The 26,150-nt window shown below is 32.7% G+C and overlaps 1 protein-coding gene across 6 annotated transcripts in view; it reads left to right on the top strand.

The window, feature by feature from the left end:
• The window catches only part of SCLT1 (sodium channel and clathrin linker 1), a 183,161-nt gene that overhangs the window by 111,943 nt on the left and 45,068 nt on the right, over window positions 1-26,150 (top strand). Inside the window, exon 19 of one of the 6 annotated variants that reach the window (XM_074274169.1) lies at window positions 12,952-13,004. The exons of 4 other annotated variants lie outside the window; for them this stretch is intronic. In XM_074274169.1, coding sequence (XP_074130270.1) covers window positions 12,952-12,958 — 7 coding nt within the window. In that variant the 3' untranslated portion in view covers window positions 12,959-13,004. Of the gene's footprint in view, window positions 1-697; window positions 2,857-12,951; window positions 13,005-26,150 lie in introns of those variants that run through there. One more of the 6 variants, XM_074274168.1, reaches the window with a different exon arrangement.

The following is a 26,150-nucleotide window of genomic DNA, read 5'->3' as shown; positions in this document are numbered from 1 at the left end:
CTCTATAGGTATTTGTGATGTAGCTCTCTGGTCACTATCTGTCTTATATGTCCAACTACTCCTCTATTTCCTTTGTTAGATCTTTATGATGTTATGCCCACTAATTATAGGTATCTCTTAGGGCTCAGTTGAGTTCCTCTTTGCTTTTCTTTTCATGCTATCTCACTTGTAGAGCTCATCAGCCCCATTAAATTCAATTTTAATCTCTGCACATGATTCCCAAAATTATATCTCTCTACTGAACTCCTGTTCCCTATTATCAATTACCCTTTGAACACCACAGATTGGATGTGCTTGTGGTCTTGTCAAACTGAATGTCAACCAAGACAGAACTAATTTTCTTTCTATCCCAACTCTCTTCTCTTCTGAAGACTTTTTAAACCTCCTTTTTATTGTCAAAATCACCATCATTCTCCCAGTTACCTAATCCCACAACCTTGATGAATTCATAACTCCTAACTTTCATCTCAGTTACTCAGCCCACTGCTAAATCTTGTCATTTCTATTTTCTTGACCTCTCTTATGTATGTCTTACTCTCATACTGTTACCACTCATGGGGACCAGGACCATAGTGTTCAGAATTATCCCTCTGCCATCTTTTTCCTCACTTTAATCTATCAGCTGCTAAAGCTATTTAATCCCTAAATTGTAAGACTTCATTACTAAAATAACGAAAATTGGTGATTCCCTTTACAGGAGAAAAAAAAAAGTATAAAAAGAGGAAGTTATATCAGAACCGAGGCAGACTTTCTGAGGGCCTAAATTCTGGAGATGTGAGCAAGAATGACATTTCCAGCACACTTTTTAAGGAGCAAAGGAAAGACTGAGCTGGGACAGAGAATGGAGAAGGCAAGAGTCAAGGGCTCTTTAAGTATTTCCTGAGTGGAGAACCCGGGCTAAGAAAAGTACTAAGAGGAAGATTCTTTCTCTAACTTTCCTTTCCCAATGCCTATCTATCTATACATATTATAACAAAATCTGCTGTTTCTTTATTGAAATATTTTCAATAAATTGAATTTTGCCAAAACTACAATGAAGCCAAGGTTAATTAGAGGGAAGAATAATGATAAGAAAAAATAGATAGCCCACCTGCTGCCCAAGTGTAAGAAATTTTCCTATCTCTGAATTACTAATTCTGGGAACTTTGAATGATTGTGACTGAACTCAGAATTTTTCATCTAGAATAAACTTTCTAAAACCAAAGAGGAAAGAAACAAGTGAGACACAGGGACTATTATATTGTTCGATAGGCTTGGAAACTAGATAAAAACGAAAATCGCAGTTAAACACCAAAATAGAAATCCTGAAAATCAAACAAAAGATGAGCAAAATTAAAAGCCTACCTCCCCCCAAAAAAATCCCTTATTTAATAAATAAATTTAGGAGCTATTTTTTAAAGAAACAAATAAATTGAACAACCCATGAATTTATTACCTAGTTTCTAAAAATAAATGAATAAATAAAAGGAAGAAGAAAATTACCATTCTTAAAAAATAAAAATGCTGAATTCACTATCATTTTAAAAGAAATGAAATAAATTGTTAGAAAACATTTTACCCAACTATGTTCCAACAAAACTTAACAATCTGAATGATCTGTATTTATGTTTATAAAACTATAAACTGCTTAGATAACATCAGGAAAAAGAACACTTAAATAACTATATATTAGGGAAAAAATCAATTAATTTCAGTACTATATAAAATGAAAAAAAGGAAAAGAATGGATCCTAACAAAATCTTTCTATGGCACAAATAGAAAGAGAAAGACCATTTAAAAAATTGCACATAGCATAAGATATTTGGGAGTTTACCTATTTACAAGATACACACAAGAACTGGATGAACACAATACAAAACACTTTTTACACAAATAAAAACATCTATACAAATCTACACAGATCTACACAACAAACATCTACACAAATATAAATAGAGAAATGTAAATTGCTTATGAGTAAGTAAGACTATAACAAAAACAGCAATGCTACTGAAATTAATTTATTTAACCTGTTTCAGATCAATAAAACTTCTGAGGGATTACTTTAGAGAACTAGAAAAAAAATAACATTGTCAGAAGTAGAGGTGCCAAATGAATACATGTCTGAATGTAGTCTGAGCCAGATTAAAATGCAATTGGGAATTTAACAAAATAAGTAAAAATACAATTGAACATATATGTAATGTTAATATGTGGTTTTCTAAGTCAAAATGCAACCTTCAGGAATATGTATGTACCCTCATTTCTGCTTGAGATTCACATCACTGATTTGAAGAGGAAAAAGGTCAAAAATAACAAGGAAATTTTAAAAGTAGGAAGGAACTGCCTCCTGAGTTCAAACTATACTAAAAAGCTGTAATCATCAAAACAATTTGGTAAATTTTTTTAGTGGAACATATCAGCTACATATTATACAGATTCAAATAAGCAGATAATCTATTATTTTATAAACCCAAAGGCCGCAGCTACTGGAACAAGAATTCACTATTTGACAAAAACTGTTGGGAAAAGTGAGATGCAGTCTGACAAAAATTAGGCACGGAACAACTTATCTCAAACAATATACTAAGACAAGTTCCAAATGAGTACATGATTTAGTTATAAAGAGTAACAATATAAACAATTTGGAGGAGCATGGAAGAAAATACCTGTCAGATTTATATATAGTATAAGAATTCATGACCCAAAAGAGTTTTATAAGAGAAAAATTTGACAGTTTTGATCACATAAAATTAAAAAGTTTATGTACAAGCAAAACCAATACAGTTAAAAATAGAAGAAAAGCAAAGAATTGGGAAGTAATCTTTGCAGTAAGTTTTTATTTATTTATTTATTTTCTTTATTAAGGCTTTTTATTTTTCAGGACATATGCGTGGACAATTCTTTAACATTAGACCTCGCAAAACCTTGTGTTCCAATGTTCCCCCCTTTCCCCCATGCCCTCCCCTAGATGGTAAGTAGTCTAATGTTAAACAAAGTGGAAATATGTGTTAAATCCAATATGTGCATACATATTTATACAAATATCATGCTATACAAGAAGAATCAAACCAAACCAGTTTAAAAAAAAAAAGAAGCAAAATAAAATGCAGACAAACAACAACAAAAAGAGTGAAAATGCTATGTTGTGTTCCACACTCAGTTCCTACAGTCTTCTCTCTGGGTGTAGATGGCTCTCTTCATCACTGAACAATTAGAACTGATTTAAATCATCTCATTTTTGAAGAGAGTCACGTCCTTCAGAAGTGATCATTGTATAATCTTGCTGGTGCTGTGTTTAATCATTTCACTCATCATTTCATGTGTGTCTCTCCAGGCCTCTCTGAAATCATCTTGCTTGTCGTTTCAGTAAGTTATCTTTTAAAGGCTTTATTCCTAAGCAATATAGAGGAATGCTTCACATTTATTAGAATAAAAACCATTATCCAATTGATAAACAGTCAAATTTATTCAAATATGAATAGAGAATTTTCAGTAGAAAACATCCAGAGTATCAGTTCTTATGAAAAAAATGCTCTAAATCCTTAATAATTAGAGAAATACAAATTAAAATAAACCTGAGGTAAATATTTTATATCCATTTGTCTTGCAAAATTGACAAAATGGAAAATTTGATAGAGGTTATGGGAAAGCAAGTGTATTAATATAACACACATGTTGGGGGAACTGTGAATTGGCCCATCCATTCTGGAAACCTGTTTGGAATAATGCCTGCATAGCTATTTTACTACATAATCCTTCAATCCAATGATAATGCTAGTAGATCTATACGTCAGAGAGATTTTCTAAAAAAGGACAAAAAGATTTTATAACAGCAATTTTTATAATGTAAAAGAATTGGAAACCCCTCACCAGTTTCCAAATCAATTGGGAAATAGCTGAACATGTTTATAATATATAAATATGATAGAATAATATAGTGCTGTAAAAATTGATGCAAAATTAAGCAGAACCAGAAAAACAGTTTTTACAATTACAAAATATTATAAAGACAAACAGCTTTGAAAGAAAGACTTAGGAAGGCTGATCAACACAATGACCAACCACAATTCCAGAGGACTTATGATGAAACATTCTACTCAATTTCAGATAGATTACAGAGTACAAATTGAGGCTTTTCTTCTTTTTTTTGGCATGGCAATACATGGATTTGTTTTGCTTAAGTATATATTTTAGAATAGCTTTTATTTTCCTTGTTTTCCAATGGGTGTAAAAGGGAAGGAAAGAATACAGACCTGCCAATAAAATAAACTTGATTTTTTTAAAGAGAAGAAACTAGGAAGACAGATATCTCTAGTTCCAATTATAGAGGAGATTCATTCTTCCAGGAAAAGAGTGTTAATTTAAATAGTATAAAAGTTGAAGGCTAAAGCAATCAGTTTTGGGAAATGAAGACAGAAGGAGGTCATACCAGTCCCTGTAATCAATAACCATATTATAGCCTTTCCTAATGAGCTTTTTTCCAACAGGATTTGTAAGATTTTATAAAGAGGTAACTGCAAATTACAACTGCAGATATTATATTGGTATATCAAATAGTAGAGCATTAATAACTAACATGTTAACACAAGGTTTTAAAAAAAAGGTGAATTTGAGAAACTTTTGAAGAAAGTATCTATAATTGAATGTTTTGACCTTGGAAGTCTGAATAAGAAAAATTATCCAGGCTACTTTGAAGCAACTTCAGAATTTCTTGAAGATGTTACTATTATCAACAAAGTAATTTATGCTCTTGTGCTGAGCAGCTCATACTCAGCCAGTACAAATATACTGTCAGCTTTGATTGGAACCAATTCCAGTCTTTTTAAGATATTAGAATCCTTTTAAATATGTTGAAACTTAATCCCTACATCTTGATCATCTGTGCAGCTTATGCAGAAGCATGCAGGACAGTGTGAAGCATAGTGTCACAATAAAGAGCATAAGAGCCCTGTCCCTTAAATTTCTTAAGTAAAACCGGTGAAAATTAATTTTTTATATTCTGCAGTTCCAGGGTGGTAAAAAGACAGAAATTTTTAAAAAGGACAAATATATTTTCAGTGCTTGAGTGAGATGGGGATATACCTAAGGAATTACTCATAGGAGCCAACTCACTGACTCACAACCATTCTGGGAAAGAACTAGAAAAATCCCTTTGTGATGATTGATCATAAATATTTCAAGAATCTTTTGATAAATGACATTATTACCTAGATGAGTCCATACATATAGTGAGGATTCTCAAGAAATGTGAAAAAATATGTATTATGTTGACTACCACATTTAAAAAAAAAAAAAAGAACCAAAGTATATACAAAGGCTCATGACGCTCTGGATTGTTGGTTAGAAAGTTCTTTCCCCATGTTAGCAGTTTCCAGTGTTGGACCTGCATCATGGCTGCTATCAGATCTCTATGGCAGAGGAAAGCAAGATTACTTTCATCTACTTAACTGGATTTTCAACAGTGTGAGTGCATGCCCCAGAGCATCTTAGAAAAACTTTCCTAATACTTTCCAAACATTTATAGGGAAAATAAACTGAGATATGAACTATCTGCAAATGTCAGTATACCTTGATGACATAAATGTCTTTGAAAGGACTTTGGAAGAATATGAGGAATGTGTTGGATGAAGTAGAGAAAAATGACTAAAACTTTCCATTAACAAATTCCAATTTTGTAAAGACTCAGCAAAATATGTGGGTTACATTATATATCAATAAGGATGAGCACTGACCCAGAAAAAATAAAATCATTTATAACCTGGATATGTCCAAAGACTAAGAATTTAGGAATTTTGTTGAATTAGGTGATCATTACTAAAATTTTGTTGTTTTTTAAACAATACTGCTGTTGCTAAGCCACAGAATTACATCAAGCTTTTATAATTGAGGAGGCACAGAAATAGACAAATAAGGGACACAAAATTGTCTTTAAATTAATAAAATCTTTCTTAGGTTAGTGAATAGCCAGACATGAACAAGCTTTCAAAGACTTGGTTAGCTTCCTCATACAATAAGTCATGTTGGCTATGCTTACCTAAATAAGCCTTTTTTATCCTGTATGTAAATACAACTTTGGAGAGATTGGGGACAGTTTTGTATCAAGAAAATGATGGCTATATGGAATTAGTTGCATTTACCAGTAAAGATCTGGCTGACAGACGTGTTACTTCGTTTATAAAGCAGACTCCCTCACATTAAAGAAACTAAAAGTTACCTGGGTAATAATCCACTGATTAATATTCTGACCAATGCCAACTTGACCAACTAAGAGTTCAACGCCAATTATCAGCTAGGGAAGAGTAACATATATACATATGCTCTAACTAGCATATAATAATCTAATATTTATTAAATGCTTACTATATGGCAGTCACTGGATTAAGCCCAAAAGACCACATGATATCAAAATTTTGGTAACACCAAGGAGCTGGAATACAAACAACTGATAGATGAGAGTTTGGGACTTCCCCCAGTACCATACTAGCAGGATACAAATATTTGGTTTCATTCATTGAGTGAATCCTATTTATCTCATTTGTCTGTAGAAGACTGGCAAAAGAGAGTAGATAGCTAATAAAAGATTGTGTTAAGTAATATAAGCTAAGTAAGTAGTAAAGTCAATGGATTCAAGTGCCACTCTGTTGAAAAGTCTATACTATATAGTCCTTGATCCTATGCATGGTATCAGAAAGCAGTTGTTACTATCCAGAGTACTTATGGTCATGAAAGCTTGACATGTGGATAAAGAGAAAACTGTATACTTATACCTAAACCAGGAAGAGCCAATACAGAGAAAGAAAATTACAGACCAATCTTCCTAGTGAATATTGATGCAAAAAATTTTAAAGAAAATATCATCAAAGAGATTACAGCAACTTATCAGCAGGATAATACATTCTAAGTGGGACTTAATTCCAGGAATGCAGGAAAATTATTGCCATATCGACCATATCAATTATAAAACCAACAGAAATTATATGATCTCAATAAATGCAGAAAAATTTTTTATGAAATATAGCACCCCATTCTTATTAAAACACTAGAGAACATCAGGGATAAAAGGAGTTTTCCTTAAAATAAAAAACAGGATCTATTTGAAACTAATAGCAAGCATTATTTGTAATGGAGAGAAGCTGGATGCATTCCCAGTAAGATCAGGGGTAAAACAAGGGTAGATGCTCATTATTATTTAATCTTATGCTAGAAATGTTGATTTTAGCAATAAGAAAAGAAAAAGAAATTAAATGAATTAGAATAAGCAGTGAAGAGATAAAACTACCACTCTTTGCAGATGATATGATGGTATACTTAGAGAATCCTAGAAAATCCTCCAAAAACCTACTTGAAACAATTAACAGCTTTAGCAAAGTAGCAGACTATAAAATAAATCCACACAAACTATCAGCATTTCTCTTTATTACTGACAAAGCCCAGCAGCAAGAGATAGAAAGAGAAATTCCATTTAAAATAACTGTAGACAAAATAAAATATGTGTATACCTGCCAAGACAAACTCAGGAACTATATGAACACAATTACCAAATACTTTACTCACACAAATAAAGATCTTAACAATTGGAAACACATCAGTTGCTCATGGGTAAGCTGAACTAATATAATAAAAATGACAATTCCACCTAAATTGATGTATTTGTTCAGGGCCATACCAATCAAACTGCCAAAAAAATTATTTTATGGAGCTAGAAAAAATAACAGAATTCACTTGGAAGGACAAAAGGTCAAGAATATCAAGGGAATTCATGAAAAAAAAAACTACAAAGGATGGTGGCTTAGCAGTACTGGACCTAAAACTATTATAAAGTAGCAGCCATCAAAACCATTTGGTACTGGTTAAGAAATAGAGTGATGGATCAGTGCAATAGATTAGATATACATGATACAATAATCTATGACTATAATTATCTAGTATTTGTTCCGAATATAGTTCTAGGATAAAAACTCACTATTTTGCAAAAATTGCTAGAGAAAATTGAAAAATAATATGTCAGGAATTCAGCATAGACCTACATCTTATACCTCATACCAAAATAAGGTCAAAATAGGTACATGTTTAGGGCATAAAAGGTGATACCATAAGCAATAAAATTCACCTATCAGATCTTTGGAAAAGGGAGGACTTTATGACCAAAGAAAAACTAGAAAACATTGAAATGCAAAATAGATAGTTTTGATTGCATTAAATTAAAAAGTTTTTGCACAAACAAGACCAATAGAAACAAGATTGAAAGGGAAGTACAAATCTGGGGAAAATTTTCATAGAGTTTCTGATAAAGGTCTGATTTCTAAAATATATAAAGAACTGTTGTCAAAGTTATAAAAATACAAGTCATTCCCCAAATGATAAACAGTCAAAGGATATGAAGTGACAATTTTCAGATAACAAAATTAGAGCTATCTCTAGTCATATGAAAAAATGCTCTAAATAACTATTGATTAGAGAAATGAAAATTAAGACAATTCTGAGATACCACCTCACACCTCTAAGAGTGGCTAAAGTGACAGAAAATGATAATGATAAATGTTGGAGAGAATGTGGGAAAACTGGAACATTAATGCATTGTTGGTGGAGTTGTTAAATGACCCAACCTTTCTGGAGAATAACTTGAAATTATGCCCAAAGGACTATAAAACTGTGCATACTCTTTGACCCTCAAACTAAACATTGATAAAGATTCTAAGAGATAAAGGCAAAGAGTGAGCATTCCAACTATTGGGGGACAGGAAATGCTTTGAACTAACGTGAAGATAGAATGAACATCAAGAAAGTGGCTTCAGTAACAATTTCAGCTGGAATGCTTAGGGTAACGAAAGATGTGAAAAGTTTGAAAAGAGGTTTACAGCAGCTTCTTTGTGGGCTGGGATAGAGAATCATTAGAAAAGAATAAAAGATATTCGTTGCCTCAGTAAGGACTGTTGAAATGAAATGCAAATTTGTAGTGAACTCCATTTGAACCAATGAATAATTTTTCTCCTACAGTATTGGACAATTTGTGAATTGGAGAGGAGGTTATGGATAATGGAAATTATCCACAATTGAAAGATAAAAGTTATGATAAGACAAGAGACTTGAGATTTGAGACTTTAATCATGAATTAGTTAATTAGAGGATCAATATTGAAAATTGAAATCAGGGCAGGATTTATAGCCTAGAGAGGACTGAGTGATAGAGGAATGAGAGGTCATGGTGACAATATAGTTTTATAAGGAGTTAAGGTAAGATGGAATTCTAAGAGGAATTTCATAATTCTTCATCATGAAAGGGGAATGCTTGTAAATATAGGAGAGAGAATATAAATGATACTAATACTGTACTAACAAAAGAAAAAGAAAGACTTCCCCAAAAGGTAGATAAAAACTGAAACCAGAATCTGGAAAAGGTAATCTCTTTGGATAGAATAATCTTAAAGGAATAGTGATTTGTAGATGATGACATCGGAAAGAGTCTGGAACTAGCAATAGATCAAGAAATAAATATTCTGTATCTTCCTCTGGGACTGGTGTGTGTGAGCAGATATAACCAGCGCTAGAAAGGATGGACAAGAATGTCATGTCTTCTGGGGGAACCAGGTCTCTTTAAGTGCTGGAAGATGGAAGGAATAGGAAGAATTAAATGAAGGTAAGCTTGATTCTATTGGAACAGAATGTAGAACTCCTAGAAGAAATGTGGAATGAACCTTGGAAGTATCAAATTTGAGTAGATAAGGAGAGAATGAAAAGCAAGGATTGGGTAGCAAGCTGAGAGATGTTTTTGGATAATCTAGTATGAAGTTTATAGTAGATTAAAAAGGAGGAAGAGATAGCAGAGAGATACAAAAATATTTTAATAGTATGGTTTTGAAATATTGAAGGCCAAGATTAGGCCAGGGATTGTTGCAATGGGAATAAATGATAGAACTTAGGTTGATAATTAGAAGATAACTTCTAAATATCTATTCCTGCCTTCTTAGTATGCCATTGAGAAAACAGAGCCTAGAGTGAAAAGACTTGTTCCTAATACATAGCTAGTAAGAGGCAGAGCCAGGCCTCAAATCCATGTCCTCTAACTGCAGAATAAGTGTTCTTTCTACTCTATCATGCTGACAGAAAGAAGTGAAATAAGCAGTCTTACCGAGGAAAAAAAATCAAAAGAACTTGCCGAAGAGTTGTGGATATAAGATAGATGATATAAGAGAGATGAAGAAGACTCAGAGATATCTGAGCTTGCATGCCTGGGATAATGATTCCACCCAGTGAAATCAGAAATAGGAACATCCAGAGCCACTTTGGAAGATAATATGAGAGATGCTGATTTGGGTGATGAAGAAGTATAGCCACATAAAAGGGTTTCAGTGACACTTAAGACAGGTAAAACTTAAGAGAACAGTCCATACTGGAGATGCGATTTCATTTGTAGGAAGTCTCTTCAGGTAATAGTTGCAGCCTTCAGCATGAGAGTAGGGACATTAGAGGAACCATAAAATCAGATAATGAATGAACTTATAGATAAACTCAAATTTATCAATAAGAGAGACTCTGAACCTGGGACAAAACTGAGCTAGACTTCCAAGCTCTTGACATTTTATTAAACTATTTTCAGCTTAAATTGCTTTTATATACATGTCTAATCCCAAATACATCTGGCTTTCTTATGTCTTCAATACAAATTTTCCATGAATAGGCATCAGGTTGAAAGGAGCCTTGCCTAGCCTTAGTCATAAATGACATCAAAAAATGTTATTTGTATAGTTATATGCCATTTTCCATATATACTTCAGAATAAATTTTGGTCATGATAAATTATGTTATTTATTCAGCTCTACTAAGAGAAATATTAAAAGTTAGTGATTTAATATAGCATGTTTTTCTCCTTTTTCTATATAGGAAGATTTCTTTTTCAGTCTTGCATATGGTGTATAGCTTCCTACTACAGACTGCAATATTTATGTTTGTATGTATATGTATGTGTGTGTCTTTACCATAAATATAGTAGTTCTTTGAGGCGTACTAAATACACTTAATACTATACTTAAGTCTTAGCCTAAGACCAAGTTGCCTTGCTAATCTTTGGTAACAAGAATATAACCAAAAAAGAGAACTATTAAATTACTTCCTCAATTAGAAAATTACTGTTTTCAAACCCATAACAGTGAGATGAAGGTAGAATCACAAGATATATGAATCCTGGTGAAGATTCAGAAAAAAAATTAAATACATATCCTCTAAATAAATGAAAAGACATAGATAAGAAAGGGATGAATTGATTTTTTGGATATATTTTACTTGAATTTACAAGATATTTTAACATTCCCTAGATTTCAATTCTTTTTTATTCTTGAAACTATAAAAATGTTCTTATCCATCTTGCCTGAAACACCCTGTAAATACTACATTGCATTTAACATAATGAAAGCTAGAAAGATTAAAAGATATATTCTTTACAATACAATTAAGAACATTTATATGAACTGTGTTAGTAAAAAGATAATGGAAGTATACAGGTAGACTGGAATGAAAGGTCCAAAATAATAAGTTAAATTTAGTAACAATAAAAGTGACATATTACACTTAGATTTAAAGTTACCTATACAAGTATAAGGTGGGGGTAACTTAGTTTGATAGAAGTTCTTGTAAAGAAAGCATAACAGTTGATTTCATTCTCAGTATGACCCTAGATATGTAAAGTGCCTACAAAAATGTATACTTTTTCAAGAATAGATGTTGCAACTTAGAAGCACTTTATAGATAGTAGATCTTTAACTTTGTGGATGAAAAATCCATCGTTTTCACATTGAGCCTCTCAAAACTTAGCTAAGCTGCTCCTCTAACAACAAACATCATAGACCCCATACTCAGTACTTTTTCAGTTTGATTTAATCAACCAGAGTTTACTCTTTGTTGACATAGTTTTTAAGAATTATACTAGTCTTAATCTGAAGTATAGTGTCATTTAAAGATCTGTTCTTCCACATACATTCAATTTAATACATAATCTCATTGTTTTTCAATCATTTGAGGTTTCATTTCTAATAAATAAACAGTAAAAGTATCCTCAAAAGAACTTCATTTATATATATATATATATGCATTTATGTATATGTATATACATATGTTAAAGTTGAATTATTAACAATAATATTCCTTTGTGAACATACTACTTGTTTTCAAATGGATTAATTTAAATCCATTTCCTTTTCTAAAGCAAATGTATGAATTTTTCTAAAATATGCTTTTCTCTTTCATTGTATAGAGTTCTATAATTGATAAGAAACTCTTATTTTCCTAAGAAAAATCTTTCTTTCTATTTATTTATTAATTTATGTCCACTACTCCTTTCAAAGAAATAAGAAATTATATAAATTTATACATATTTATATAAATTATATAAAATATAAATTGTATGTTATGTTTTCTATATAATTTTAGTATAGTTTTGAATATGGTCGTAGCAAATATGTGACATTAATTGCAGTCTGTCTCACTATATATTACACATGTTCTTGCAAAATGAGTTGAATCCATTGCTTAAAAAAAAAGTTTTGTAAAAGCAATTTGATAGAAATACCAAAAATGGTTGTTTGTGGCATAGACAAAAGTGATTCCTGGTACATACAAGAGATATGTGTAGTATGCACACCCATGATATTCATGCATGATTGTTCGCAAATTTAAAGAAGCCATAAAGAGCATAGGACAAAAATGAAAAGAAAAGCTGAACTGGGCAACATTGAGAAGAGCTAAGGAATATAACAATATGAAACTTTACAAAATGCATCTGCTCATTTACATTTTTAAAAATTACAATTGGCTTGATAAAATATTTTAGCAGCCTGGTATAGTAGACTGAGTACTGGTTCTAGATTCAGAGGATCTGAATTCAGATCCTATTCTATATATTGTATATTTATATATCATCCTTTTGTTGCTTGTATATCACACTTAAAGCATAATACTTTCTATTCTATGACATAGCCTTTGAAAAACCTGGATTACTGCCTTGTCACTGTGAGCTACTGGAATAAGAGGTGAGGCATAAGAGTAACTCTTTAGCAATAAAGTTCTTTTGATTTTTTTCCCTCTGTAATATTGCTTACCTCAGCCTCTTCCTGTCAGCATGGAAGAAGAATAGAAAGATCATTACTAGTGGTGATATCCAAATCACAGAACTCAAATGCCAGATCACTAGGATTATTTTTATATTTGTCATGGTAGCTTAGTAATTCATAAATCTGAAGGAAAATTAACAAAACAAAACACTCAACAATCATTCCACTTTTTAAATTGTCAGAATAAAATTGACATTTCTGTTATTCAAATTCTATTCCTGGGGCTTTGTAGAATACTTTGGTTTTTATGAGTGAACAGATAGCTCTGGACTAAGGGAAATAACTAGCCAGAAAGGAAAGTATCTTTTTTATTTTTATTTTGCATTCTGAACTTAACAAACACCCCCCCAAAAAATTTGAACATTTTCATATACATTGTAGAACAGAAGAGATTGTTCATAAAACAGAGAACCTTTATTATATAGAACTTATTTATTTTTGTGTATATAATAAATTAAACATGTAATTTTTGTTTTGATTTTCTAGGATTCTTTCTGGTCTTCATTATAATCTCATCTCTCTCATCTCCCTACCTCATTAAAAAGAAAAGAAAAGTCTTTATAACAACTATGCAGAGCCAATCCTGTTTCACAAATATTTATTAACTGCCTACTTTGTGCCTAGGCCCTGTGCTGAAATAAATTTCTATATTCCCCATGTCCAAAAATGTACATCTCATTTTGTATCTTGAGTCTGTCACTGTGGTTTAAAGTGGATGGTGTGAGCGAGGGAGGTCGGGGGTAGCATTCAATACTTGAGAACCGTGAATGGAAAGTTCATTATACTGTAGATAAGAGTTCTTAGTCTTTCAAAGTTTTTCTATATATTGTTTATATGCTTCTTACATCACTCTTCTTGCCTTTTCTGGTTTCTCTGGAATTTTGCTTTTCATCATTTCTTTTTTTTAAATTTATTTTATTTAAAAAAACAGAATAAGAAAAAAAGAAAAACAGAAAAGAAATACAAAACAAAATAAAACAAAATAAAAGACAGCAGAACATTAAGAAGGATTAAAAATATACAACTGATCAAATTATCAGTTCAAGAGAGTGTATATATATATATCAGTAGAAGAAATATTCAGGTGTCCATCTTTTCTTTACCTCCTTGTAAATTGTTCTTTTGTTCTCTACTTTGCACCTTTTTACATTATTTTTCCCTTTTCATTCCACTCCCACTCCCAAGTAGACTATAATTAAGAAAGGATATATTTATGTAAATATATACATATACATATATACACATATACCCTGCTGTCCCTCACCACACACACACACATCTTTCCTATGCCTGTTAACTCTTTGCTTTAATTCTGCTCCATAACTTGCCTTGTTATTACTAATCTTCCCCTACTCATTGATCCCTCCTTGCCTTCTTTTCTCACCTTTTGATTCCCCATTCACCCATCCTTCCCCCTTATTTCTTTATAGATTTTGGAGGGTGCTGAGCTTTCGTGGTAAAAAAATGTAGTGTTGGCTACTTAACCCATCCCCTAGGTGAGTAGGTTTTCAGGACTACAAGCCCTCTTTTCCCTTGTAATCAATGAGTCTGGGAAGGTTGTCTTATTCAATATTATAGATAATTTTGCTGGACATGATATTTTTGGCCGCAGGCCTAGTTCTTTTGATAATCAGTAGATATGATTCTAGGACTTGTGATCTTTTATTGTGACTTCTGATAAGTCCTGTACAATTCTAAATGTAGCTCCAGTGCATTTGAATTGGGTTTTTTTTTCTTGTTTCTTGCAAATTTTTTCATTGATCTGGGGTTTTTGAAATTTGGCATATTATTACCTACTGTGTTTTCTACAGAGGATCTCATTGAGGTAGTGATCAGTGGATTTTTCCATTTCTATGTTCCCTTCATGTTCTATCATTCCAGGGCAATTTTCTTAGATTATGTTTTGCATTATTGCATCAAAGTTATTTTATTGATTACAACTTTATTATTCTTATCTGTTCTTCAGATCTGTGTTTTTTAATAAGATGTTTCACATTCTGTTCTATTTTTTCATTTTTTTATAATCTTTATTTGATGGTCTCTCATAGCTTCCCTAGCTTCCCCTTGCCCAACTCTAATTTTCAAAGAGTTATTTTCATCTTTGAGACATCTTTTGAGATCCTTTTCTAGTTGGTTAAATTTTTCATAATCTTGTTTTTATTGGATGGTTTTTATTTATTTTTTTCTTCAATGTCTCTCATTTGATTTTTAAATTCTTTTTTTCAGTTCTGTAAATTCCTTCTGAGCAAAGATTCATTTCACATTACTGTTTGGAGTAGAAGAAGTTCTTTTTACTTTAGTGTCCTCTTCTGAAAATAAATCTGGTCTTCCCTATTCCATAGTAAGTTTCTATGGTGGGGTTCTTTGTTCTTTGCAAGTTCATTTTTTTTAACTTTAAGAGGTATTAGTGTAAGCACTTCTAATTGTGGGGTGATGGGATGTGCCTCTAGTTTCACTTCAGCTCTCCCCTCTGACCTTGAACCCCAAACTAAAAAGAGTTTCCCCCTCCTGCAAGTGTCCACAGCCAGCAGCATATTTGCCCCACTGCCTCTGCACTAATTGGGTACTGGTTCCTTCTCACCCAGGGCTGCTTCCCTTTAGCACAGCTGGTCAGGGCATTCCTGATCAGCCAAGGTTCACTCATTCCTCCCAGACTCAGACCCCAATTTCGCAACTATCTAGGGGGTGAAAGTTTCTATGGTCCCTGCTGAGGCTCCAGGCAAAACCCAGCTAGCCCCAGAGCTCCCCACTTGGTGTTTCTGTGGACCTAGCTCAGAGGTATTTGCACTTCATAGAACTTAATCCCTGGCCCACTGTTTTTCTTCAGATCTTCTTGAGTTGTACCAGGAGGATGCCTGTTCTGTTCCAAGTCTTCCTGATTTTTCACCAGTATATGTTCACCCTGAGGCACAAATTTGTTCTGTTTGTGGGGGAAATCTGGAGAGCTTGAAATTTACCAACCTACTCCACTGTTTTCCAAGAATCCTTCCCCCTTCATCATTTCTTATGCTGTAATAATATTCTATTTCATTCAAATACCATATTTTGTTCAGCCACTCCCCAATTAATGGCTATCCATAGTTTCCAGTTTTTTACCACTAGGAAAGGAACTACTATAAATAGTTTTGTACATATGGATCCTTAAGGGTAATGATTTTAAATGCTTCCAAATGTGGCAGTGCATTTTTTTAAATGAAGGAACACTGCTTGTATGTAACCCAAAGTTAAAAGTAAAACAAAAATTTCATGATATTTTAAATAGATTCTTTACTGATTTATAAATTCTAAAACAGCAAATGGCTAAGAAAGATCTTCAATAAAGTTATTTGTAGATATAATATATACATTGCTATACTCTTCTGAAAGTTTTTTATTTAAATCTTATATAAAGAATCATTTGTGAAGTTGCTGAGCTCATTTTCTCCTGAATGCCTCTGCTCATCTTATGTGTAAAAAAACTATGGTTTCTGTAAAAAAAAAAAAAAAAAAAAAGACTGACTAGTTTTTGTTTATTTGTTTTTTCCTTTCATCTTTCTCAACTAGAGTTCAAATATTTACAAAATAGTAGTTAAAAGAAAATAGTTTTCATATCCTTGTCTTCCTCTGTTTAATTATTGGGCCTGTTTTACCTAATTTTTTAGTATTTCTTGCTATTTTGTATGTCTTGTTTTATCTTCATAAATAGTGATCCAAAAGTTCAGAATCAGTTGAGCCTATCGAGTAACATGAAGATAAGGAGAGATGGATTCGGGCTCTTTTTAAAAAGAATATAATCAATGAAAAAAAGAATTAGTGAAAGAATAGGATTCTGGTCAAATTGATGAATTGAAATAAAAGCTAATCAATTCTTTATTTTTTTCTTGTAAATGAAACAAAAAAGGGGGAAAAATATCAAATAGATACTTAAAAGGAAGAAAGAGGTAATAAGAGTACATTTAATTACTTTTGTTATATTTAAGGCACCAAGGCCAAAGGAACTACATTCTAGCCTACTATAAAAATTGGCACATGTGACTACTGAATCAACTATCTTTGAATGATCCTGAAGAATAATAGAGATAACATAGGACTAAATGAGAGCAAAGGCTCCAATTATCAGTTTTAATATATTTTTTAATTTTCCCAGTTGTATATAAAATAATTCTTTTACATTTGTCTTTAAAAATCTGAGTTCCAGATTCTCCTCCTTCCTCCCCCCCCAATTGAGAAAGCCCATGTGAAGTTGTATAAAACATTTCCATAAAAGTCATGTTGAAAAAGAAAACATAGATTTCACCTTCCTCCTCCCCGCTGCAAAACAAAACAAAACAAAACAAAAACCTCAAGATTTAAAAAAAAAAATAGACTTTAATCTGTATTCAGACACAATCAGTTTTTTCATCATAAGTCTTTTGGAGTAGTTTTAGATCATTGTATTGCTGAGAATAGCAAAGTCATTCGCAGCTGATCATCCCACAACTTTGCTATTATTATGTACACAGTACATTTCACTTTGAGCTCATGGAGGACTTCCCAATGGCACCCTGCTCATCATTTCTTATAGAACAATAATATTCCTTCATAATCACGTCCCACAATTTATTCAGCCATTTCCCAACTGATGGACATCCCCTCAACTTCCACTTCTTTACCCTGAGAAAAGAGCTGCTATAAATATTTTCCCTTTTTCCCTTTTTAAAAATCTCTTTTGGAATACATGCCTAGTAATAGTATTGTTCGGTCAAAGGATGTGCATGATTTTATAAGTCTTTGAGCATATTTTTTGTTCTTTTATCAATTGGGAATGACTTTTTTTTTCATAAGTTTGACTCAGTTCTCTATACATTTGAGAAATAAGGAAAGGCTCATTTTCAAAAAGAAATTTATAAATATATTATTAAAGAGTTAGTGCTACTTCCAACTGTTTCTGCTACCATCACTGAGCAATCTCTACTCCTTTAACTTTCCTTCTTTATGTCCATATCAACCATTCAAGATCCTTGTTATAATCATTCATCTACTGGTTCCTTTTCCTAAATAAATTAGTGTCTACTTCCTGAATTCCCTGGTTTCCTTTGTGTGATTGATGAAAATTCCATCTTCTGTGAGAGGCCTTTGTTTAATGCTAGTGCCTTCCCTCTAAAATTACTGTGAAGTTATCCTGTATATATCTTACTTGTGCATATTTGTTCACAAGCTGTGTCCTCTATTATATGAGTTCCCTAAGGCAAGGGACTGTTTTTGCCTTTCTTTGTCTTTTTCCTCATCCCCAACTTAATGCCTTAGAAAACTTAGTAACTGACGTCATGAAAGCATTTATACAATAATTATTATTATAATTATAATACTAGTTAACATTTCTGTTGCCTTACCAATTGTCAGGTACTGTGCTAAATACTTTTCAATTAGTTTTTTTTTTTTTAATTTTATCCTGGCAACAACCCTAGGAGGACGGTGTTATTATTCCCTACTTTACAAGTGGAGAAACTGTGGTATCCATAGATCAAGTGACTTCCTTAGAGACATTAGCAAGTATCTAATGCTGATTTTAAACTCCAACTTTCTTGACTCTAGGCCCTCTACACTCCTTTTCTGTTTTTATGCTATATTTAAACTACAAGGCTATGATAGGAATGGTCCTATCTCTTATTTCATTCTGACCAATAGCTGTTTTGTCTTCTTAATTCAAAATCTGCAAATTCTTGTAACTGACCACTACTTCGGATCTTTATGTCTCTCCCTGAACCTATTAGTTGCCTTCACCTCATTCTCTTTTTGTATCTGGGTGGTATGGTGAAGAAAGTGCTGGTCCTGGAATCAAAAAATGTGTTTTAACCCAGCATCAGTTTGTATGACCTGTGAATATCATTTAACTTCTGCCTCAGTTTTTTCAACTGTAAAATGTGAATAATTCCTTTCAAGGTTGTTGTGAGGATAAAATGAAATATTATTTGTAAATAATGTGGCACAATACCTGCTACATAGTAAGTGCTTTTTTCCTTCTTTTCTATTTTTTACTCTGAGCCTCTGAGCCTGTGACCTGTTATCATCATGGGTTTTCTTCAAGGTCTCTAAAGGAACTAAAACGTTTTATACTCCTCTCTCTAAATTTTCTCCCATGGAAATTTTATCTGCCCTTATCTCCTCAGCTTTATTTCACATTATTAGTCATAAACAATTTTTATTTATACTCTTTAATTGCATTTCCAGGCCTGAACTCCATTTCTGCATTTCTTAATGTCTATGGGTCATTTGTTATGTGTTCTTTTATAATTTCACCTTTCTTTTCCCTAAAAATGAACTAATTCAAGAAACCTATGATGTTAGGGTTATTATCATATAATATTAATATTATTCAAAAAAAGGTACCAAATTATCTTTGCCTTTCACCTCTATCTTTGTTGTTAAGCAGACTTAGAGAGAGGATGATCATTAAAACCCAATGGACCTTCTAAAATCCTTGAAGTTTCTGACCCGAAAAACAAATTAACCTAAAATAATTATCTAATTTTGGTAATAATAGAGTAAGAAAACTCAGGTTATAGGTAATTAACTACCATTTCTTTATACAAAGTAAAGGTACACCACCACTACCACCACTGCCACCACCCCAGAACATTAGTCAATAATAAATAAAAACACAGAAGAAAGTCATGAAAATGGTTTAAAGCAGAATTTCTTGAAGTTTTCTTGTCAGTTATCTCTTCTGCAGTTGGATAAAGCCTTTGGACCCCTTCTCAGAATAGCATTTTTTAAATGTATAAAATAAAATCTACAGAATTATAAAGGAAGTGAATTATATTGTAATAGTTATTAAATTTTTTTTCAAACAAGTTCACATATTGTAAAGGTCCTTTTGTCTCTCAATTGTAATCCTTCTCTGGGAGGAGGTTTATTTTCTCTGTGAATCTTTTTTCTCTGTCCTCTTCTTCCCCTCCAAAAGTATGGGATTGATGGACTTGCAAATCCACAGGATGTCTTCTCCTTGACCCAATCCAGAACTGACTTTCCAGACTCTTAATTTCTTCTTTTATCCTCCCAGAGAATGGGCGTGGAATAACTCAGGGGCTTGTGGGAAAAATACTTCAACCAATGAACTTGCTCCTCTTAAACATATAAATTCCTCCTCAGAAGTTCAAAGGGGTAAACTCCCCTTAAAGGCCATAACCAAAAGGTGAGAACTAGAGAATTAGCACTTAGTAAGAACTAACCACATATCCTTCACTAAATACCAAAAGTTTAAAGGAATCAGCATCAAAGTCACCATCATTGCCCTCTTTGTATCACTAGTTTTAAATTAAAACACATTACCTGTATTCAGTATAAGTAAGAAAAATAACCCCTAAAGCACCTAAAGACAATAGGACCAGGCTCAAGATAAAAAAGGCACATTGCTTTAATGAGCCAAAAGTTTCAATATGTGATTCATCTATATCAAAACGCTGACATGGGAAATGACAAACTGCCCATCATGCTGGTTGAGGACTCAAAAATATTTTGAAGAATGTACCATAATTTCTTAATATGTCTGTGGTTAGTAAGGGACTGTCCATCCTGATGATGTCCTTCAGAGATTTAACATCCTATTTATTAGTTTAATAGCTTTTTCATCAGCTAGTATCACCTTGATGAGAAGAAACTCAATTCTGTTCAGATTAAAAACTATAAATCTACCTAGAGAACATTTTTGTTTCTTGGTGGTTATTTTGTAACTTTGAGTGTTAGCTCTTTTGTAAATGACTTCATATCTGACTTTTCTTCAAGTTCTCAGCAGAAGAAAGTTGTCAAAGATTACAAAGGCAGTGAAGCAATTTAATGATTATCAAAATAATATAAATTAGCTTTGCAATTAACAATAAAATTTACTTTTATTTTGTGGCTTTTTATAGTACATTTTGCTCTGTATTTTGTAAAGGCATGAAACGGTTTTAATGTGCCTTAAAATGTATTTAACAAAAAGAGTAGCTTTTCTTCCATTTTTTACTTATATAAAATATGTATACAGACCTCTTGTAATTTTTAATTCCAGGCATTTGCTTGAGTTGGAGAACTTATCTTTCTGTATTTCAAAACAAATATTAATAAAGTAAAAAAAAAAAAAAAAGCATACATAATAATAGAGGGACAGGAACTAAGTCTGTGATTTTGATATTATAGGAAACTCTTAGCTGAAGAAACTCCCTCTACCAGAAAAGATTGGTCTCTTCAGCCTTAGAAAATTGCCCAGAGCACTACCATGTTAAATATTTTCCTAGGGTCAGAAGCAGGAGGGACTTGAGACCAAGATTAGCCCATGTCCACTAACCCATGCTGCCTCTCCCCGATAACATTAACATTCATATAACACTTTAGAAGCACTTCACATATACTGTCTCATTTGAGTTTCATAATAATTCTGTGAAGTAAGTACTGTAAAAGAGAGGAGGAAAGTACAGCTTTGAGAGCTTTAAGTGACTTACCTGTGGTCACATCGCTTAGAAGTGTTGGAGGTGAGATTAAAAAACAAGGCTTCCTGACTCCAGCTTCAATGCTCCAGACAGCATACCAAAAACCAATAAGCAGCTCACTAAACAAATATTAAGAATCTTTTATATGCAAATTCTAAGATTCTGGAGATACAAGTTTTTAATGTATTTATTTATTTAAAACTTAAATGTCAAAGAGAAATGAAAAAAATTGTCATGTACAGCAGAATATGAGAGGATTCAAAATATATAACAAATTTCCATTAAAAGAAAGTATGTAGAATAATGGAACACATAAAGCTGTCCATCTTTTCTTGACTTTCTTGTAGATTTTTTTTTTGTTCTCTGCTGTGTACTTTTTACTTTATTCTTTTTTTTTGCTCTTTCCTCTCCTCTACCTCCCCCAAGCAGACTGCATGGGCATATGTGTGTGTGTGTGTGTGTGTGTGTGTGTGTGTGTGTGTGTGTGTATGTGTGTACACATAGAAGTACACACACACACATACATATATATATATATATATATATACATAGGTACAGCTAAAACAATATTAATATGGCTAACATATAATGTAGATTTCTGTATTTTTGTTGAATCTTTTAAAGTTTTGACTTTTTTCTAAGATCAATGATTACTACTCTTACTCTTTTTTACTAATAAATTCTACTCCTAATCATTGTTACTATGTTTTTGTGTTGTGGCTTGTAAATTTTTCTCTTTGATCGGGATTTTGAAATTTAGCAGTGATGTTCCTGTAGGTTTTCCTTGTAGGATCTCATTCAGATGGTGATTGGTGGGTTTTTTAATTTCTACTTTCCCCTCTTTTTCTTTCTTAATAATATTTTATTTTTCCAAATGCATGTAAAGGTAGTTTTCAACAATTATTTCTGTAAGATTTTGTGATCCAAATTTTTCTTCCCTCCTTCCCCTGCCTATCCCCTCCACAAGATAACAAGCAATCTAATACAGATTAAACATGTATAATCCTAAACATATTCCCATATTTGTCATGTTGCATAAAAAAAGGATCAAAAGGGAAAAATAAGAAAAAAATTTTAAAAGGTGAAAATACTATGCTTTGATCCACATTTCAATCTCCATAGTTCTCTCTCTGGATGCAGATGACATTTTTCCATCCTATATATGTTGCAATTGCCTTGGATCACTGCTTTGCTGACTAGAGCTAAATCTGACATAGTTGATCATCACATAATCTTCCTGTTACTCTGTACAGTGTTCTCCTGGTTCTTCACTTCACTTAGCATCAATTTGTGTGAGTTTTTTCCAGGCTTTTCTGAAATCAGCTTTATCTTTTCTTGTAGAACAATTATATTCCTTTATATTCGTATCCCATAACTTATTCAGCCATTCTCCAATTGATGGGCATCTACTCAGTTTCCAATTCTTTGTTATTACAAAAAGTGCTGCTCCAAATATTATTGTAAATGTGGGTTTTTTTTCCCTTCTTTAATTATCCAAATCCTGTATTGGCATTGCTGGATCAAAGGATATGCACAATATTATAGTCCTTTGGGTATAGTTCCAAATTGGTCTTCAGAATGATTAGATCATTTCACAACCCCACTAACAATGTGTTAATGTGCCAGTTTTCCCACATCCCCTCCAACATTTATCATTATCTTTTCCTGTCATCTTAGCCAATATAAGAGGTTTGAAGTGGTCCCTCAGAATTGTCTTAATTTACATTTCTCTATATCTCAAACTATTCTCAATATCTACTTTCAGGACAGTTTTCTTTAATTATTTCTTATATTATTAAGGTACAAAAAAAAATTTTAAAGGGCATAGTCACTTACCCTTAAGGGACTTATTTTTCCAGGGGAAGAAGAATAAAATAATTTATACCTTCTTTACCCTTTCAGCTTTCTTTTGTGTTTTTCTTTCTTCAATTACATTATGACTAGTTTGAGGATAGAGACTATCTTTCTTTATTCTGTATTTGTATCCTCAGTGCTTATCACAGGCCCTCTCCCATAGTAGGAGTTCCCTAATGTTTATTGATTGAATGAAATGTTTGGAAATCAAAGAAAGAAAGTTAGGGATGAAATTAGCACTAATTATATAAATATGAGCATGGCCTATATGGAGATAGCTATTCAACTCAAAGGAGGATTACTTAACCCATAAGATCACCAAGAGAGTATGTATAGAGAAATGAGAAGAGGATGTAGGGAAAACATTTGGGAGACTCCCATACTTAGGGAGCAAGAAGAAAAGTTGAATCAGGAAAGTAAATAGAAAAAATGTTCAGACTTGTAGAAGAATCAAAAAAGAATAATGTCAGTGGAAGCACAGAAAGGAGAAAGGAATGTTTATAGTATAAATCCTTCCAAAAGGTAAGAAAAAAATTACCATCTGATTTATCAATTAAGAGATCTTTTGAAACCTTGGAGAGAGCACTTTTCATGGTGATAAGAGTCTGAAGCTAGCAAGAGACTGAGCAGTTGTTAATGGATGATAAAGAAGTAAAACTAGGCTTTTTAAGCATTTAGTTATGAATGAGGAAAGAAATAGTGTAGTAATATGGCTTGTTATCATTGGCTGGAAAAAGGAAAGGATGTTTTTAGTTTTTGAGTTTTTTAAGCATTAAAGAAAGCTGAATGTATTTGTTATGTAAAGGTTAGGGATTAGATTTTTAACATCATAATTACTAAACCTTTGTTACTTCAGAAATCCTAAACATTGACCCTCCTATCATAGAGTGCAAGTATTTTAGTTCTGATAAGTACTTATACTTTATGTGTGAAACACATGATGGAATCCCATTTCTCCTTGTTTATCATCTGAACCTTCTGTGTTAAGAGAATGAATCCTGAAATCTGCAAACATCTTAAAATGCTATTCATTTTAGAAACTGTTATACAACTACTCATGATGCTGGATTCCATTTTAAGTCAGCCCAGGCAATAAGCCAGGGCTGATTCATTGTGGAAATGCCAGGAAAGAATCACAGAAACAATTTAAAAGGTCATTGCTGCTCATAATTTGGGTCATGCTCCTCCCCACCACACACACACACACACACACACACACACACACACACACACACACACACACACACACACACACAGACACACACACACACACACAGGATTTGACAGTATGAATGGGTTTAATTCAGTTAAATTTAGTCACTCCTATAAAATCTAAAGAATTAAGTAAATAATTTTGACTTTTATGGACACTGGAGGGAGGGGGGCCAAGAGTACAATCTAAGCATGCCATTATATTGTAATGGAAAGACATGCAGATTGGAAGTAAAATGCTACAAGTCTAGTCCTGGTTATAATACTAACTCTGTGATCTCAAGACAATTCCTTATACTTTCTCAGTTTCATCTTTAGAATGAGGGAATTATGCTACTTATCGATAATATTCTCTTTAACTCTAAAACTTAATGATAGATTCATTTGTTTGTGTTGTTTCTCTCTCTCTCTCTCTCTCTCTCTCTCTCTCTCTCTCTCTCTCTCTCTCTCTCTCTCTCTCTCTCTCTCTCTCCCTCCCTCCCTCCCTCCCTCCCTCCCTCCCTCCCTCCTTCCGTCCCTCTCTCTCTTCTTTTTCCCTCCCTCTTTTTCTCACTTATTCTCTTTCTCACTCTTACTCATTCACTTTCTTCCTTTTTTCTAAAAAGTATTGTGCTAAAGGTTACCCCTTTATTAATTCATTGATAAATTATCAATAAAATATCACAAAGCCAGTTTTGCTATCTAGCAATATAAATTAAATGAGGATAGGAGTTTCCAGTTTTAGCTCTAGCCTTACCAGTGGACAGATAACCACATACTTTGGACTGAAGAATCAATTTGGACTGTTCCCCTGGCCCATCATAGCAGCCTGTCTCTTCAATCTATCATAATACCTTCATTTGTTTTAGTCATAGCTTTATAGACTTATTAAAATGCAGAGACCCTAGCCCTGAAAATTAGATTGGGCCCAGAAATCTTACCAAAAGTTTATTGAGATTTTCTTTTTTTGTTGATTCAGTTGTGTCTCACTTTTCATGGACCCATATCTTGCTGAATCCTTCTATACTCTGCATCTCCCAAAGTCTGCCCAAGCTCATGTTCATTCCTTCTATGATATTCTCTATCCACCTTATTCTCTGTCATCTCCTCCTCCTTTTTCCCTTCAACCTTTCCCAATATCAAAGTCCTTTCCAAAGGGTTACTTCTCATTATATGTCTAATTATTTAAGTTTTAGCTTCAGTATTTGACCTTCCAGTGAGTCCTCTGAATTTCTTTAATATTGACTGATTTGATCTCCCTACTGTCCAAAGAACTCTCAAAAGCACCACAGTTCTTTAAGTATTGATTCTGTAGTACTCAGCTTTCTCTGTATCTCTCACAATCATACATTGCTACTGGAAGAACCATAGTTTTGACTATATGAACCTTTGTTCACAAGGCAATAGCTCAGCTTTTTAGTAGGCTGTCCAGATTTGACATAGCTTTCCTTCTGTGAAGCCAACATTTTTTTTTATTTCATAGCTAAAGTTACCATCTATAGTGGTCTTTGAGTCTAAGAATATAAAATTTGATATTGCCTCCATTTCTTCTCCTTCTTTGTGCCAAGAAATGATGGGACCAGCTGTCATGATC

This window comes from Sminthopsis crassicaudata, chromosome 6 (genome assembly GCF_048593235.1).
Source record: "Sminthopsis crassicaudata isolate SCR6 chromosome 6, ASM4859323v1, whole genome shotgun sequence".
Lineage (NCBI taxonomy): Eukaryota > Metazoa > Chordata > Mammalia > Dasyuromorphia > Dasyuridae > Sminthopsis > Sminthopsis crassicaudata.
This window is presented reverse-complemented; position numbering and strand designations above follow the sequence as displayed.